Source organism: Pristiophorus japonicus, unplaced genomic scaffold (genome assembly GCF_044704955.1).
Source record: "Pristiophorus japonicus isolate sPriJap1 unplaced genomic scaffold, sPriJap1.hap1 HAP1_SCAFFOLD_1750, whole genome shotgun sequence".
Taxonomy (NCBI): Eukaryota; Metazoa; Chordata; class Chondrichthyes; family Pristiophoridae; genus Pristiophorus; species Pristiophorus japonicus.
Window position 1 is genome coordinate 31,024 of NW_027251435.1, and position 16,664 is coordinate 47,687.

General features: G+C 51.4%; 1 protein-coding gene across 1 annotated transcript in view; it reads left to right on the forward strand.

The window, feature by feature from the left end:
- The window catches only part of LOC139243605 (antigen peptide transporter 2-like), a gene marked incomplete at its 5' end in the record, with an annotated part of 45,240 nt that extends 30,916 nt beyond the window's left edge, over positions 1–14,324 (forward strand). The window contains 3 exons of the mRNA XM_070870801.1: positions 6,050–6,209; positions 7,491–7,627; positions 14,103–14,324. Of these exons, the coding sequence (XP_070726902.1) occupies positions 6,050–6,209; positions 7,491–7,627; positions 14,103–14,315 (510 nt within the window). The remainder of the gene's footprint in view (positions 1–6,049; positions 6,210–7,490; positions 7,628–14,102) is intronic.
- Between the last annotated feature and the right edge of the window lie 2,340 nt (positions 14,325–16,664).

Below are 16,664 nucleotides of genomic sequence, written 5' to 3' on the forward strand. Positions count from 1 at the left end.
ATCTGCTATAACTTCCGCCATCTCTTTTAATACCCTGGGATGGATTTCATCGGGACCAGGGGACTTGTCTACCTTGAGTCCCATTAGCCTGTCCAGCACTACCCCGCTACTGATGGTGATTATCTCAAGGTTGTCCCTTCCCACATTCCCGTGACCAGCAATTTTTGGCATGGTTTTTGTGTCTTCCACTGTGAAGACCGAAGCAAAATAATTGTTTAAGGTCTCAGCCATTTCCATATTTCCCATTATTAAATCCCCCTTCTCATCTTCTAAGGGATGAACATTTACTTTAGTCACTCTTTTCCGTTTTATATCTGTAAAAGTTTTTACTATCTGTTTTTATGTTTTGCGCAAGTTTACTTTCGTAATCTATCTTTCCTTTCTTTATTGCTTTCTTAGTCATTCTTTGCTGTCGTTTAAAATTTTCCCAATCTGCTAGTTTCCCACTAACCTTGGCCACCTTATACGCATTGGTTTTTAATTTGATACTCTCCTTTATTTCCTTGGTTATCCACGGCTGGTTATCACTTCTCTTACCGCCCTTCTTTTTCACTGGAATATATTTTTGTTGAGCACTATGAAAGAGCTCCTTAAAAGTCCTCCACTGTTCCTCAATTGTGCCACCGTTTAGTCTGTGTTTCCAGTCTACTTTAGCCAACTCTGCCCTCATCCCACTGTAGTCCCCTTTGTTTAAGCATAGTACGCTCGTTTGAGACACTACTTCCTCACCCTCAATCTGTATTACAAATTCAACCATACTGTGATCACTCATTCCTAGAGGATCTTTTACTAGGAGATCGTTTATTATTCCTGTCTCATTACACAGGACCAGATCGAAGATAGCTTGCTCCCTTGTAGGTTCTGTAACATACTGTTCTAAGAAACAATCCCGTATGCATTCTTTGAATTCCTCCACAAGGCTACCCCGTACGATTTGGTTTGACCAATCGATATGTAGGTTAAAATCCCCCATGATTACTGCCGTTCCTTTTTCACATGCCTCCATTATTCCCTTGATTATTGCCCGCCCCACCGTGAAGTTATTATTTGGGGGTCTATAAACTATGCCCACCAGTGACTTTTTCCCCTTACTATCTCTAATCTCCACCCACAATGATTCAACATTTTGTTCATTAGAGCCAATATCGTCTCTCACAACTGCCCTGATATCATCCTTTATTAACAGAGCTACCCCACCTCCTTTCCCTTCTTGTCTATCTTTCCGAATTGTCAGATACCCCTGTATGTTTAATTCCCAGTCTTAGCCACCCTGCAACCACGTTTCTGTAATGGCCACCAAATCATACCCATTTGTAATGATTTGTGCCGTCAACTCATTTACTTTATTTCGAATGCTGCGTGCATTTAGGTGGAGTGTTTTAATCCTAGTTTTTAAAACATAATTTTTAGTTTTGACCCCTCCTGCAGCCCCTTTATATTCATACATATTGTCCCTTCCTATCACCTTGTGGTTTACACTTACCCCAGTGCTACTCTGCTCTGTTGCCTCCTGCCTTTTGCATTCTTTCTTGGGGTCCTGTTCATCTGAGAGCTCACCCACTAACTAGCTCAGAGCCCTCTTCTGGGTTCCGAATACTCTTTGCCTTGAGGCACCGAGCTTTCATGCTTGCCTTTTTAATTACACTTTGACCCTTTAGAATTTTGCTGTACAGTGGCCCTTTTTGTTTTTTTGCCTTGGGTTTCTCTGCCCTCTACTTTTACTCATCTCCTTTCTGTCTTTTGTTTTTGTCTCCATTTTTTTTCCCTCTGTCTCCCTGTATTGGTTCCCATCCCCCTGCCATATTAGTTTAACTCCTCCCCAACAGCACTAGCAAACACTCCCCCTAGGACATTGGTTCCAGTCCTGCCCATGTGCAGACCGTCCGGTTTGTACTGGTCCCACCTCACCCAGAACCGGTTCCAATGCCCCAGGAATTTGAATCCCTCCCTGCTGCACCACTGCTCAAGCCACGTATTCATCTGAGCTATCTTGCGATTCCTACTCTGACTAGCACGTGGCACTGGTAGCAATCCCGAGATTACTACTTTTGAGGTCCTACGTTTTAATTTAGCTCCTAGCCCCTTAAATTCGTCTCGTAGGACCTCATCCCTTTTTTTACCTATATCGTTGGTGCCAATGTGCACCACGACAACTGGCTGTTCAACCTCCCTTTTCAAAATGTGCTGCACCCCCTCCGAGACATCCTTAACCCTTGCACCAGGGAGGCAACATACCATCCTGGAGTCTCGGTTGCGGCCGCAGAAACGCCTATCTATTCCCCTTACAATTGAATCCCCTATCACTATCGCTCTCCCACTCTTTTTCCTGTCCTCCTGTGCAACAGAGCCAGCCACGGTGCCATGAACTTGGCTGTTGCTGCCCTCTCCTGATGAGTCATCCCCCTCAACAGTACTCAAAGCGGTGTATCTATTTTGCAGGGGGATGACCACAGGGGACCCCTGCACTACCTTCCTTGCACTGCTATTCCTGCTGGTCTTCCATTCCCTAACTGGCTGTGGACCCTTCAGCTGCGGTAAGACCAACTCGCTACACGTGCTACTCACGTCATTCTCAGCATCGTGGATGCTCCAGAGTGAATCCACCCTCAGCTCCAATTCCGCAATGCGGACAGTCAGGAGCTGGAGGCGGATACACTTCCCGGTGTCCCTGATTTCCCACATAGTACAGGAGGAGCATAACACTTGTCCGAGCTCGCCTGCCATGACTTAACCCTTAGATTAACTTAAATTGGCAACAACAGTGCTAAAAGTTACTCACTGATATAGAAGAGAAAAAAGAAAAAACTACTTACCAGTCACCAGCCAATCACTTACCCCCTTGGCTGTGACTTCACCTTTCTATTTCTTTCTACTCCTTTTTGCCTTCTCCCTGTAGCTGCACAAGCACGCCTTTTGTAGGCCTTTCTGACTCACGGACTCCCGACTCAGCGACGCACCTCCCGACCTCGCGGCAGTCATTGAAAGCAAACATGTAGGTGCAGCAAGCAGTTATGGAGGCAAATGGTATGTTGGCCTTCATTGCAAGAGGATTTGAGTACAGGAGCAAGGATGTTTTACTACAGTTATACAGGGCCTTGGTGAGACCGCACCTGGAGTATTGTGTGCAGTTTTGGTCTCCTTACCCAAGGAAGGATATACTTGCCATTGAGGGAGTGCAGCGAGGGTTCACCAGACTGATTCCAGGGATGGGGGGATTGTCGTATGAGGAGAGATTGGGTCGACTAGGCCTGTATTCACCAGAGTTTAGAAGAATGAGAGGGGATCTGATTGAAACGTATAAAATTCTGACTGGGTTGGACAGACTGGATGCGGGGAGGATGTTTCTCCTGGCTGGGAAGTCTAGAACAAGGGGTCACAGTCTCAGGATACGGGGTAAGAAATTTAGGACTGAGATGAGAAATGTTTTCACTCAGAGGGTGGTGAACCTGTGGGATTCTCTACCACTGAAGGTTGTGGAGGCCAAGTCGCTGAATATATTTAAGAGGGAGATAGATAGATTTCTAGACACAAAAGGCATCAAGGGGAATGGGGAAAAGCGGGAATATGGTGTTGAGATAGAGGATCAGCCATGATCATGTTGAATGGCGGTGCAGGCTCGAAGGGCCGAATGGCCTACTACTCCTATTTTCTATGTTTTTATGTTGATTCCGAAGACGGCAGTGCGTACAATGTAGTTTACATGGATTTTAGCATTGCTTTTGATAAGGTCCCACATGGCAGACTGGTCACAAAAGTAAAAGCCCATGGAATCCAGGGCAAAGTGACAAGTTGGATCCAAAATTGGCTCAGAGGCAGGAAGCAAAGGGTAATGGTTGATGGGTGTTTTGTGACTGGAAGGATGTTTCCAGTGGGGTTCCGCAGGGCTCAGTGCTGGGTCCCTTGCTTTTTGTGGATATATCAATGACTTGGACTTCAATATTGGGGGTATGATTAAGAAGTTTGAAGATGATACTAAAATAGGCCGTGTGGTTGATAATGAAGAAGAAAGCTGCGGACTGCAGGAAGATATCAATGAACTGGTCAGGTGGGCAGAACAGTGGCAAATGGAATTCAATCCGGAGATGTGTGAGGTAATGCATTTGGGGAGGTCTAACAAGGAAAGGGAATACACATTAAATGGTAGGACACTGAGAAGTGTAGAGGAACAAAGGGACCTTGGAGTGCAGGTCCACAGATCACTAAAGGTAGCAGGCCAGGTAGATAAGGTGGTTAAGAAGGCATACGGAACACTTACCTTTATTAGTCGAAGCATGGAATACAAGAGCAGGGAGGTTATACTTGAACTGCATAAAACACTGGTTAGGCCACAGCTGGAGTACTGCGTGCAGTTCTGGTCACCACATTACAGGAAAGATATGATTGCATGGAGAGGGTGCAGAGGAGATTTACAAGAATGTTGCCTGGACTGGAGAATTTTAGCTATGAGGAAAGATTGGATAGGCTGGGTCTGTTTTCTTTGGAACAGAGGAGGCTGAGGGGAGACCTTATTGAGATGTATAAAATTGAGGGACCTAGATATAGATGGATAGGATGGACCCACTTCCCTTGGCAGAGGGGTCAACAACCAAGGGACATAGATTTAAAGTAGATGGTAAAGTAGATTTAAAGGAGATTTGAGGGGAAATTTCTTCACCCAGAGGGTGGTGGGGGTCTGGAACTCAGTGCCTGAAAGGGTGGTAGAGGCAGAAACCCTCACCACATTTAAAAAGTACTTGGATGTGCACCTGAAGTGCCGTAACCTACAGGACTACTGACCCAGAGCTGGAAAGTGGGATTAGGCTGGGTAGCTCTTGGTCGGCCGGCGCGGACACGATGGGCCGTAAAGGCCTCCTTCCATGCTGCAAATTTCTATGATTATATGAAATTACCGAGGATGAGAAGTGGCTTGATGCAGAGACTGATGGAAGAAAGCAGTGAAGATATCTCAGTGAGAAATTTGGCGTGCTACTTGGGTGGATGGTAGAGAAAGAGGATTTTAAATGAGAGGCGATCGGGGTGGAATAGGCTGAGAGGCTCAGGGGAGGAGTAGGGGGATGGACCGAGGTGTGATTTGGTGATAAGGGCCACACCCCCACTGCGACGGTCCAGGCGGGGCAAATGTTCGACGATATAGCCAGGCCGGGAGGCTTCATTCAGGGGAAAGGTGCCATCACCCCTCAGCCAGGTTTTCATCAAGGCCATAATGTCGTTGCCATCATCCACAATAAGCTCATGTGGCAAGGGCCTTGTTCACCGGTGAATGGACATTCTGGAGGGAGAGGCGGAGAGGTTGGTGATGGCTCATCCATTGCCAGGGTCCACCGGGTCAGCATTGGGAGGGCTGAGTGGGACGGGGAGGAGTTTGGTGGGATTAGCCCCCACTGGGCCAGGAAGGTCAGTGAAGGATAGGATTTGGCAGTCAGGATTGGTCAAGGAGGCAGCGACGAGCTCCTCGATGGGCTTTTCGGAGGATGCCAGGGGAGCATCAGAGGGAAGCTGTTGGCTTCTCTAGGAGGGAGTCCAGCCTGGGCCAGCGGCAGGAGAGTAGGAAGGTTCAGGAGTGCTGAAGGGCTGGGGTAGGGATTGGGGGGGTGCAGAGTGTCCGAGAGAGGCACGATAACAGGAGAGCGCGGTCTGGGAGGGGTGCAGAGAAAATAACACTAAAGGGGAAGTGAGGGGCTCGGGTCCAGAGCGGCAGCCAAAACCTGCTGGCCAATATTTACTCCTCAGCCAATGTCACAAAAACAGAATATCTGCTCATTATCACATTGCTGTGTGTGGGAGCTTGCTGTGCAGAAATTGGCTGCCGCGTTTCCTACACTACAACAGTGACTACACTCCAAATAGTACTTCATTGGCTGTTGCTTTCTATCTATCCTTTCCCCACTCCCGTCCCAGCACAGTGTAGAACAGGTTGTGCAGGACTCGTTATTCTCCCTGGGTACACTCACATTTACACACTTACAATCTCCTCCCAGGGCACTTTCTAACCACTCTGTCTGCGACTGATGTTGAACCAAACTGTTGTATTTTTCTTCTCTTCCCACAGCTGGGCCTAGTGGGACAGGAGCCTGTGCTGTTTGCACTCTCGGTCCAGGGGAATATCTGCTACGGCCTACAGAGCTGTCCAATCACAGCAGTCACTGCAGCAGCTCAGAGAGCCAATGCCCACGGATTCATCGAGAGAATGGAGCACGGATACAACACAGGTACTGCCACAATCCGCAGCACGAATCCCCTGGGAGTGACCACCCCACTGACCCCGGCACTGACCCCGGGAGTGAACCCCCATTGACCCCGGGAGTGAACCCCCACTGACCCCGGGAGTGACCCCAACATCAGGAGTGACCCGCAGTGACAGCCACAATCCACAACACGAATCCCTCGGGAGTGACCCCAGGAGTGACCCCCACAACGGGAGTGACCGTCACAATCCACAGCACGAATCCCCCGGGAGTGACCCCCGCTGACCCCGGGAGTGACCGCCAGTTACCCCAGGAGTGACCACCAGTGAATGTGAGTGACCCCCACACCGGGAGTGACCATCACAATCCACAGCATGAATCCCCCGGGAGTGACCACCAGTTACCCCGGGAGTGACCGCCAGTTACCCCGGGAGTAACCGCCAGTGACCCTGGGAGTGACTGTCACAATCCACAGCTCAAATCCCCCAGGTGTGACCCTCACACCGGAGTGATTCCCAGTGACCCTCACACTGGGAGTGACCGCCAGTGACCCTCACACTGGGAGTGACCGCCAGTGACCCCGGCACTACCAGTGACCCCGGGAGTGGCCGCCAGTGACCCCGGGAGTGGCCGCCAGTGACCCCGGGAGTGGCCGCCAGTGACCCCGGGAGTGGCTGCCAGTGACCCCGGCACCGCCAGTGACCCCGGGAGTGACCACTAGTGACCCCCACACCGGGAGTGACTGCCAGTGACCCCCACACTGCCAGTGACCCCCACACCGGGAGTGACCGTCAGTGACCCCCACACCGGGAGTGACCCCCACACCGGGAGTGACTGCCAGTGACCCATACACCAGGAGTGACCACCAGTGACCCCCACACCGCCAGTGACCCCCACACCGGGAGTGACCGCCAGTGACCTCCACACCGGGAGTGAGCCCTACACCGGGAGTGAGCCCCACACCGGGAGTGACTGCCAGTGACCCCCACACCGGGAGTGACCGCCAGTGACCCCCACACCGGGAGTGACCCCCACACCAGGAGTGACTGCCAGTGACCTCCACACCGGGAGTGAGCCCCGCACCGGGAGTAACCGCCAGTGACCCCGGCACCGTTCATGACCCCGGGAGTGACTGCCAGTGACCTCGGTTTCCGGCACATGGAATCACCAGGGTTTGAGCACTGATTATCCGGCATTACAGCTGTACAGTGAGAGACTGAGAAACAGCAGAGATACGGTGGGGGATTGCGCTAGGTGTTTTCCATCATCGATAGTCATCGCTTAATCTGATGTTGTTTTGTTCAGATGTGGGGGAGGCAGGAGGGCAGCTCTCTGCGGGACAGAAGCAGAGAATCGCCATTGCTCGAGCCCTGATCCGAGAGCCACAGATACTGATCCTGGACGAGGCCACCAGTTCTCTGGACATGGAGAGCGAGCACATGGTAAGAAAGGTCGAGATCTATTAAAAGCAGAGTTTATTACGGGTATTAAGCAGTGTAATTGAGTGTACATTAATGGGGTTTATTAGTGGTATAACAGCTTTAATGCAGTGTAATAGTGTAGATTAATAGGGTTTTAAACCTGGCATCAAGCTCATGGTCTACAGAGCAGTGGTGATACCCGCCCTCCTGTATGCTTTAGAGACAAGGACTATGTACAGCAGCCACCTTAAAGCACCGGAGAAGTACCACCAACGCTGCCTCCGCAAGATCCTGCAAATCCATTGGCAGGATAGGTGCACTAACATCAGTGTTCTCGCTCAGGCCAACATCCCCAGCATTGAGGCACTGACCACACTCGACCAGCTCCGATAGACGGGCCACATCGTTCGCATGCACGATACTCGACTCCCGAAACAAGCGCTCTACTCCGAATTCTGCCACGGTTGGTGAGTCCCAGGCGGGCAGAGAAAACGCTTCAAGGAAACCCTCAAATAACTCCTGAAACAATGTAACATCCTCACCGACACCTGGGAGTCCCTGGCCCAAGACTGCTCAAAGTGGAGGAGAAGCATCCGGGAAGGCACTGAACATCTCGAGTCTCTTCACCGGGAGCACGCAGAAGCCAAGCACAAACAGCGGAAGGAGCGTACGGCAACCCAAACACCCCCCCCCGCCAACCACCGTCTGCCCCACCTGTGACAGAGACTGTAGGTCCTGCACCGGACTCATCAGTCACCTGAGAACTGATACTAGCATGTAAGCAAGTCATCCTCGACTCCGGGGGACTGCCAAAGAAGAAGAGATTAATGGGATTTATTACTGATATAACAAGACTGTAACAGTGTAATATAATGTAGATTAATAGAACAGAAGACCATAAGAAGTAGGAGTAGGCCCGAAGGCCCCTCGAGCCTGCTCCGCCATTCAGCTCCGATGGCTGATCATCGACCTTAACTCGACTTTCCCGCCCGATCTCCATACCCCTTGATTTCTCCTAGACTCCAAAAGTCTATCGATCTCAGCCTTGAAGATATTCAGAGACTCAGCATCCACAGCTCTCTGCGGCAGAGAATTCCAAAGATTCACAACCCTCTGAGTAAAGAAATTTCTCCTCATCTCGGTCTTAAATGGCCGACCCCTTAACCTGAGACTGTGATCCCTGGTTCTAGACTCTCCAGCCCCGGGGGAAACAACCTCTCAGCATCTACCCTGTCAATCGCCCTCAGAATCTGGTATGTTTCAATGAGATCCCCTCTCATTCTTCTAAACTCCAGAGAGTATGTGTCCATTCTACCCATCCAATAGAGTGTAGATTAATGGAGTTCATTACTGGTATAACAGGGCTTTAACAGTGCAATAGAGTGTAGATTAATGGGGTTCATTACAGGTAAAACAGGGCTTTAACAGTGTGATAGAGTGTAGATTAATGGTGTTCATTACTGATATAACAGGGCTGTACATAAGAACATAAGAATTAGGAACAGGAGTAGGCCATCTAGCCCCTCGAGCCTGCTCCGCCATTCAATAAGATCATGGCTGATCTGGCCGTGGACTCAGATCCATTTACCCGCCCGCTCCCCGGAACCCTTAATTTCCTTATTGGTTAAAAATCTATCTATCTGTGACTTGAATACATTCAATGAGCTAGCCTCAACTGCTTCCTTGGGCAGAGAATTCCACAGATTCACAACCCTCTGGGAGAAGAAATTCCTTCTCAACTCGGTTTTAAATTGGCTCCCCTGTATTTTGAGGCTGTGCCCCCTAGTTCTAGTCTCCCAGACCAGTGGAAACAACCTCTCTGCCTCTATCTTGTCTTTCCCTTTCATTATTTTAAATGTTTCTATAAGATCACCCCTCATCCTTCTGAACTCCAACGAGTAAAGACCCAGTCTACTCAATCTATCATCATAAGGTAACCCTCTCATCTCCGGAATCAGCCTAGTGAATCGTCTCTGTACCTCCTCCAAAGCTGGTATATCTTTCCTTAAGTAAAGTGACCAAAACTGCACGCAGTACTCCAGGTGTGGCCTTACCAATACCCTGTACAGTTGCAGCAGGACCTCCATGCTTTTGTCCTCCATCCCTCTCGCAATGAAGGCCAATATTCCATTCGCCTTCCTGATTACCTGCAAACTAACTTTTTGGGATTCATGCACAAGGACCCCCAGGTCCCTCTGCACCTCAGCATGTTGTAATTTCTCCCCATTCAAATAATATTCCCTTTTACTGTTTTTTTTCTCACACTTTCCGACATTGTATTCCATCTGCCAAACTTTAGCCCATTCGCTTAACCTATCCAAATCTCTTTGCAGCCTCTGTGTCCTCTGCACAACCCGCTTTCCCACTAATCTTTGTGTCATCTGCAAATTTTGTTACACTACACTCTGTCCCCTCTTCCAGGTCATCTATGTATATTGTAAACAGTTGTGGTCCCGCTATTTCTTCCTTAATGATAGTTTCAAGCATTTTCCCCACTACAGATGTTAAACTAACCGGCCTATAGTTACCTGCCTTTTGTCTGCCCCCTTTCTTAAACAGAGGCGTTACATTAGCTGCTTTCCAATCCGCTGGTACCTCCCCAGCGTCCAGAGAATTTTGGCAAATTATAACGAATGCATCTGCTATAACTTCCGCCATCTCTTTTAATACCCTGGGATGCATTTCATCAGGACCAGGGGAATTGTCTACCTTGAGTCCCATTAGCCTGTCCAGCACTAACCCCCTAGTGATAGTGATTGTCTCAAGGTCCTCCCTTCCCACATTCCTGTGACCAGCAATTTTTGGCATGGTTTTTGTGTCTTCCACTGTGAAGACCGAAGCAAAATAATTGTTTAAGGTCTCAGCCATTTCCACATTTCCCATTATTAAATCTCCCTTCTCATCTTCTAAGTGACCAACATTTACTTTAGTCACTCTTTTCCATTTTATATATCTGTAAAAGCTTTTACTATCTGTTTTTATGTTTTGCGCAAGTTTACCTTCGTAATCTATCTTTCCTTTCTTTATTGCTTTTTTAGTCATTCTTTGCTGATGTTTAAAATTTTCCCAATCCTCTAGTTTCCCACTAACCTTGGCCACCTTATACGCATTGGTTTTTAATTTGATACTCTCCTTTATTTCCTTGGTTATCCACGGCTGATTATCCCTTCTCTTACCGCCCTTCTTTTTCACTGGAATATATTTTTGTTGAGCACTGTGAAAGAGCTCCTTAAAAGTCCTCCACTGTCCTCAATTGTGCCACCGTTTAGTCTGTGTTTCCAGTCTACTTTAGCCAACTCTGCCCTCATCCCACTGTGGTCCCCTTTGTTTAAGCATAGTACGCTCGTTTCTGACACAACTTCCTCACCCTCAATCTGTATTACAAATTCAACCATACTGTGACCATTCATTCCGAGAGGAGATTGTTTATTTTTCCTGTCTCATTACACAGGACCAGATCGAAGATAGCTAGCTCCCTTGTAGGTTCTGTAACATACTGTTCTAAGAAACAATCCCGTATGCATTCTATGAATTCCTCCTCCAGGCTACCCCGTGCGATTTGAGTTGACCAATCGATATGTAGGTTAAAATCCCCCATGACTACTGCCGTTCCTTTTTCACATGCCTCCATTATTCCCTTGATTATTGCCCGCCCCACCGTGAAGTTATTATTTGGGGGCCTATAAACTAGTGACTTTTTCCCCTTACTATCTCTAATCTCCACCCACAATGATTCAACATTTTGTTCATTAGAGCCAATATCGTCTCTCACAACTGCCCTGATATCATCCTTTATTAACAGAGCTACCCCACCTCCTTTCCCTTCTTGTCTATCTTTCCGAATCGTATGTTTAATTTCCAGTCTTGGCCACCCTGCAACCATGTTTCTGTAATGGCCACCAAATCATACCCATTTGTAATCATTTGTGCCGTCAACTCATTTACTTTATTTCGAATGCTGCATGCATTTCGGTAGAGTGTTTTAATCCTAGTTTTTAAACCATGATTTTTAGTTTTGACCCCTCCTGCAGCCCCTTTATATTCCGTGGCCCTTTTTGTTTTTTGCCTTGGGTTTCTCTGCCCTCCACTTTTACTCATCTCCTTTCTGTCTTTTGCTTTTGTCTTCTTTTTGTTTCCCTCTGTCTCCCTGCATTGGTTCCTATCCCCCTGCCATATAAGTTTAACTCCTGCCCAACAGCACTAGCAAACACTCCCCCTAGGACATTGGTTCCGGTCCTGCCCAGGTGCAGGCCGTCCGGTTTGTACTGGTCCCACCTCCCCCAGAACCTGTTCTAATGCCCCAGGAATTTGAATCCCTCTCTACTGCACCACTACTCAAGCCACTTATTCATCTGCGCTATCCTGCGATTCCTACTCTGACTAGCACGTGGCACTGGTAGCAATCCCGAGATTACTATTTTGAGGTCCTACTTTTTAATTTAGCTCCTGGCTCCTTAAATTCGTCTCGTAGGACCTGATCCCTTTTTTTACCTATGTTGTTGGTACCAATGTGCACCACGACAACTGGCTGTTCTCCCTCCCTTTTTAGAATGTCCTGCACCCGCTCCGAGACATCCTTGACCCTTGCACCAGGAAGGCAACATACCATCCTGGAGTCTCGGTTGCGGCCGCAGAAACGCTTATCTATTCCCCTCACAATTGAATCCCCTATCACTATCGCTCTCCCACTCTTTTTCCTGCCCTCCTGTGCAACAGAGCCAGCCATGGTGCCATGAACTTGGCTGCTGCTGCCCTCCCTGATGAGTCATCCCCCTCAACAGTGCTCAAAGCGGTGTATCTGTTTTGCAGGGGGATGACCGCAGGGGACTCCTGCACTACCTTCCTTGCACTGCTTTTCCTGCTGGTCTTCCATTTCCTATCTGGCTGTGGACCCTTCACCTGCGGTAAGACCAACTCGCTACACGTGCTACTCACGTCATTCTCAGCATCGTGGATGCTCCAGAGTGAATCCACCCTCAGCTCCAACTCCGCAACGCGGTCCGTCAGGAGCTGGAGGCGGATACACTTCCCGCAGATGTAGTCGTCAGGGACACCGGAAATGTCCCGGAGTTCCCACATGGTACAGGAGGAGCATATCATGTGACCGAGCTCTCCTGCCATGACTTAATCCTTAGATACACTTAAATTGGCAACAACAATGTTAACAGGTTACTTACTGATATAAAAAAGAAAAAGAAAAGCTACTCACCAATCACCAGCCAATCACTTACCCCCTTGGCTGTGATGTCACCTTTCTGTTTCTTTTTTGCCTTCTCACCCCGCTGCAGCTGCACCGGCTGGGCCTTTATAGACCGCTCCGACACCACGCACTCCAGCCTCTGGGACTGCCGCCGCCTCTCCACTCACCTGGGCCTTTATAGGCCGCTCCGACACCACGCACTCCCGCCGTCTCTCCACGCACCTGGGCCTTTATCGGCCACTCCGACACCACGCACTCCCGCCTCTCGCCTCTGTAACAGTGCAATAGAGTAGATTAATGGGGTTCATTACAGGTATAACAGGGCTGTAACAGTGCCATAGAGTATAGATTATTGGGTTTCATTACAGGTATAACAGGGCTGTAACAGTGCAATAGAGTGTAGATTAATGGGGTTCTTTACAGGTATAACAGGGCTGTAACAGTGCAATAGAGTGTAGATTAATGGGGTTCTTTACAGGTATAACGGCTGTAACAGTGCATTGGAGTGTAGATTAATGGTGTTCATTACAGGTGTAACAGGGCTGTAACAGTGCAATAGAGTGTAGATTAATGGGGTTCATTACAGGTACAACAGGGCTGTAACAGTACAATGGGGGAGGGGAGGGGTGGGGTGTGGGGTCATTCTGGACTCAACATCGAGTTCACCAATTTCAGAGCATAATCTGTGGCCATCTTTGGCTCCCTTCTCTGCCCCCGCTCCCCATCTTACGTTTTATTTTCTCTTGTTTCTCTAATGGCAGCTGGTCATTACATCGCCATTCACACCCTATCCACCATAACCTTTTTCTAACTCCTGCCATTACATTTCACTTTGGCCCATCATCCCTTTTGTCTCTCTAATCTCTCCTGCCTCCTACTCTATCACAGGCCGTCCCTTTTGTTCTTTGCTCTCCTCCCCCTTTCAGTGCTCCTTAACAATCTGCTCTTTTCAAATATTCGCCAGTTCTGACGAAGGGTCATCGACCTGAAACACTAACTCTGTTTCTCTCTCCACAGGTGCTGCCTATCCCGTGAGATTTGCAGCATTCTCTGTTTTTATTTGAGATTATTTTAGTTGAGACAGGGAAGGATGTATTTAAGACTCTTGGGGTATCTTGCCTGTTGGGATTCCCTTGGATCGAGTGGATCACCGGATCTATACCATGCCCAATATTACTGAGCACTCTCCAATGGTGGGTAAAGTGGATTGGATGTGAACGCAGCGTTTCCCCGGGTTCAAACTACACAGAGTATGGGATCGTGCCCACCTGATCAAACCCTCTGCTCTTTCCCCAGATCCAGCAAGCTCTATCGAGAGGAACGCGGCAAACCATCCTGGTGATTGCCCATCGCCTGAAGACGGTGGAAAAGGCCGATAAGATCATTGTGATTGAGAATGGGAGTGTGATGGAGGTGGGGAACCATCGGCAGTTAATGAAGCAACAAGGCTGCTACTACCGCTTGGTACAGCGACTGTTTACTAACGGGGAGCAGCGCAACGCTGAGTGAGGAGGGACTGGGAGAGGGGGACTGGGGGAGGGGGGACTAAGGGGGTCAGGGACTGGGGGACTGAGGGGGAGGAGGGGGACTGGGGGAGGGGGGACTGAGGGCAGGGCGGGGGGGGGACTGAGTGGGGGAGGGGGGACTGAGTGGGGGAGGGGGGACTGAGTGGGGGAGGGGGGACTGAGTGGGGAGCGGGGACTGGGGACTGAGGGCATGGGTGGGAGGAGGGGCAGAGGAGGGGATAGTTTTGCGGGGGGGTGAGGTGAGTTTGGGTGTGGGGTTGACCCAGGACTCTGCTCCGTGTGAGCTCCGTGCTGTGTTAATGGTTACTGTTTTACTGTTTTACTCACTTGCTGTGGTGTTTTGTTCCTGTACATTGTGAGCTGTGTTTCCAGTGTGACTCCCACACCTGACCCTCTGATGATTTGTAATTTTAGCAATCGGCAATTAAACCACTTTCCAATTCAAGTATTTTCAATTCATTTTCTTGCATCGATCTTGGCAAGAAAGCCTTTCCATGATGCCTCTCACAGCCTCAGAATGTTCAAAGTGCTTTACAACCATTTTATACACTGACTTTGCACAGTGCGTCACACGATGCAGATTCCACACACAGCGCGGGGGGCTGTGAGAGCCCGAGGGGTGCGGGTGTGAGAGCCTGGGGGGGTGCGGCGGGGTTGTGTGAGGGGGGGTGGGGGGAAGTGTGTGAGAGGGGGGGGAAGTGTGTGAGGGGGGTGGGGGGAAGTGTGTGAGGGGGGTGGGGGAAGTGTGTGAGGGGGGTGGGGGGAAGTGTGTGAGGGGGGGTGGGGGGAAGTGTGTGAGGGGGGTGGGGGGAAGTGTGTGAGGGGGGTGGGGGTAAGTGTGTGTGGGGGGGGGGAAGTGTGTGTGGGGGGGGGAAGTGTGTGTGGGGGGGGAAGTGTGTGTGGGGGGGGAAGTGTGTGGGGGGGGAAGTGTGTGGGGGGGGGGAAGTGTGTGGGGGGGGGAAGTGTGTGGGGGGGGGAAGTGTGTGGGGGGGGAAGTGTGTGGGGGGGGAAGTGTGTGGGGGGGGAAGTGTGTGGGGGGGGAAGTGTGTGGGGGGGGGGAAGTGTGTGGGGGGGGGAAGTGTGTGGGGGGGGGGAGTGTGTGGGGGGGGAAGTGTGGGGGGCGGAAGTGTGCGGGGGGGGGGGGAGTGTGTGTGGGGGGGGGGGGAGTGTGTGTGGGGGGGGGGGAGTGTGTGTGGGGGGGGAGTGTGTGGGGGGGGGGAAGTGTGTGTGGGGGGGGAAGTGTGTGTGGGGGGGGAAGTGTGTGTGGGGGGGGGAAGTGTGTGTGGGGGGGGAAGTGTGTGTGGGGGGGGAAGTGTGTGGGGGGGGGAAGTGTGTGGGGGGGGGAAGTGTGTGTGGGGGGGGGAAGTGTGGGGGGGGGGGGGGTGGAAGTGTGGGGGGGGGGGGGGGGAAGTGTGTGTGGGGGGGGGGAAGGTGTGGTGGGGGGGGGGAAGTGTGGGGGGGGGGAAGTGTGGGGGGGGGGGGAAGTGTGGGGGGGGGAAGTGTGTGTGGGGGGGGAAGTGGTGTGTGGGGGGGGGAAGTGTGTGGGGGGGGGGAAGTGTGTGGGGGGGGGAAGTGTGTGGGGGGGGGAAGTGTGGGGGGGGGGAAGTGTGGGGGGGGGGAAGTGTGGGGGGGGGGATGTGTGGGGGGGGGGGGGAGTGTGCGGGGGGGGGGAAGTGTGCGGGGGGGGGGGGAAGTGTGCGGGGGGGGGGGAAGTGTGCGGGGGGGGGAAGTGTGCGGGGGGGGGGAAGTGTGCGGGGGGGGGAAGTGTGCGGGGGGGGGGAAAGTGTGCGGGGGGGGGAAGTGTGCGTGGGGGGGGAAGTGTGCGTGGGGGGGGAAGTGTGCGTGGGAGGGGGAAGTGGTGCGTGGGGGGGGAAGTGTGCGTGGGGGGGGGGATGTGTGGGGGGGGGGAAGTGTGTGTGGGGGGGGAAGTGTGTGTGGGGGGGTGAAGTGTGTGTGGGGGGTGAAGTGTGTGTGGGGGGGGAAGTGTGTGTGGGGGGGGAAGTGTGTGTGGGGGGGGAACTGTGGGGGGGGGGGGGGAAGTGTGTGTTGGGGGGGGGAAGTGTGTGGGGGGAGGGGAAGTGTGTGGGGGGGGGAAGTGTGTGGGGGGGGGGAAGTGTGTGGGGGGGGGAAGTGTGTGGGGGGGGAAGTGTGTGGGGGGGGGAAGTGTGTGGGGGAAGTGTGTGGGGGGGGAAGTGTGTGGGGGGGGGGGAAGTGTGTGGGGGGGGGAAGTGTGTGAGGGGGGGAAGTGTGTGGGGGGGGGAAGTGTGTGGGGGGGGGGGAAGTGTGTGGGGGGGGGGGAAGTGTGTGGGGGGGGGGGGAAGTGTGTGGGGGG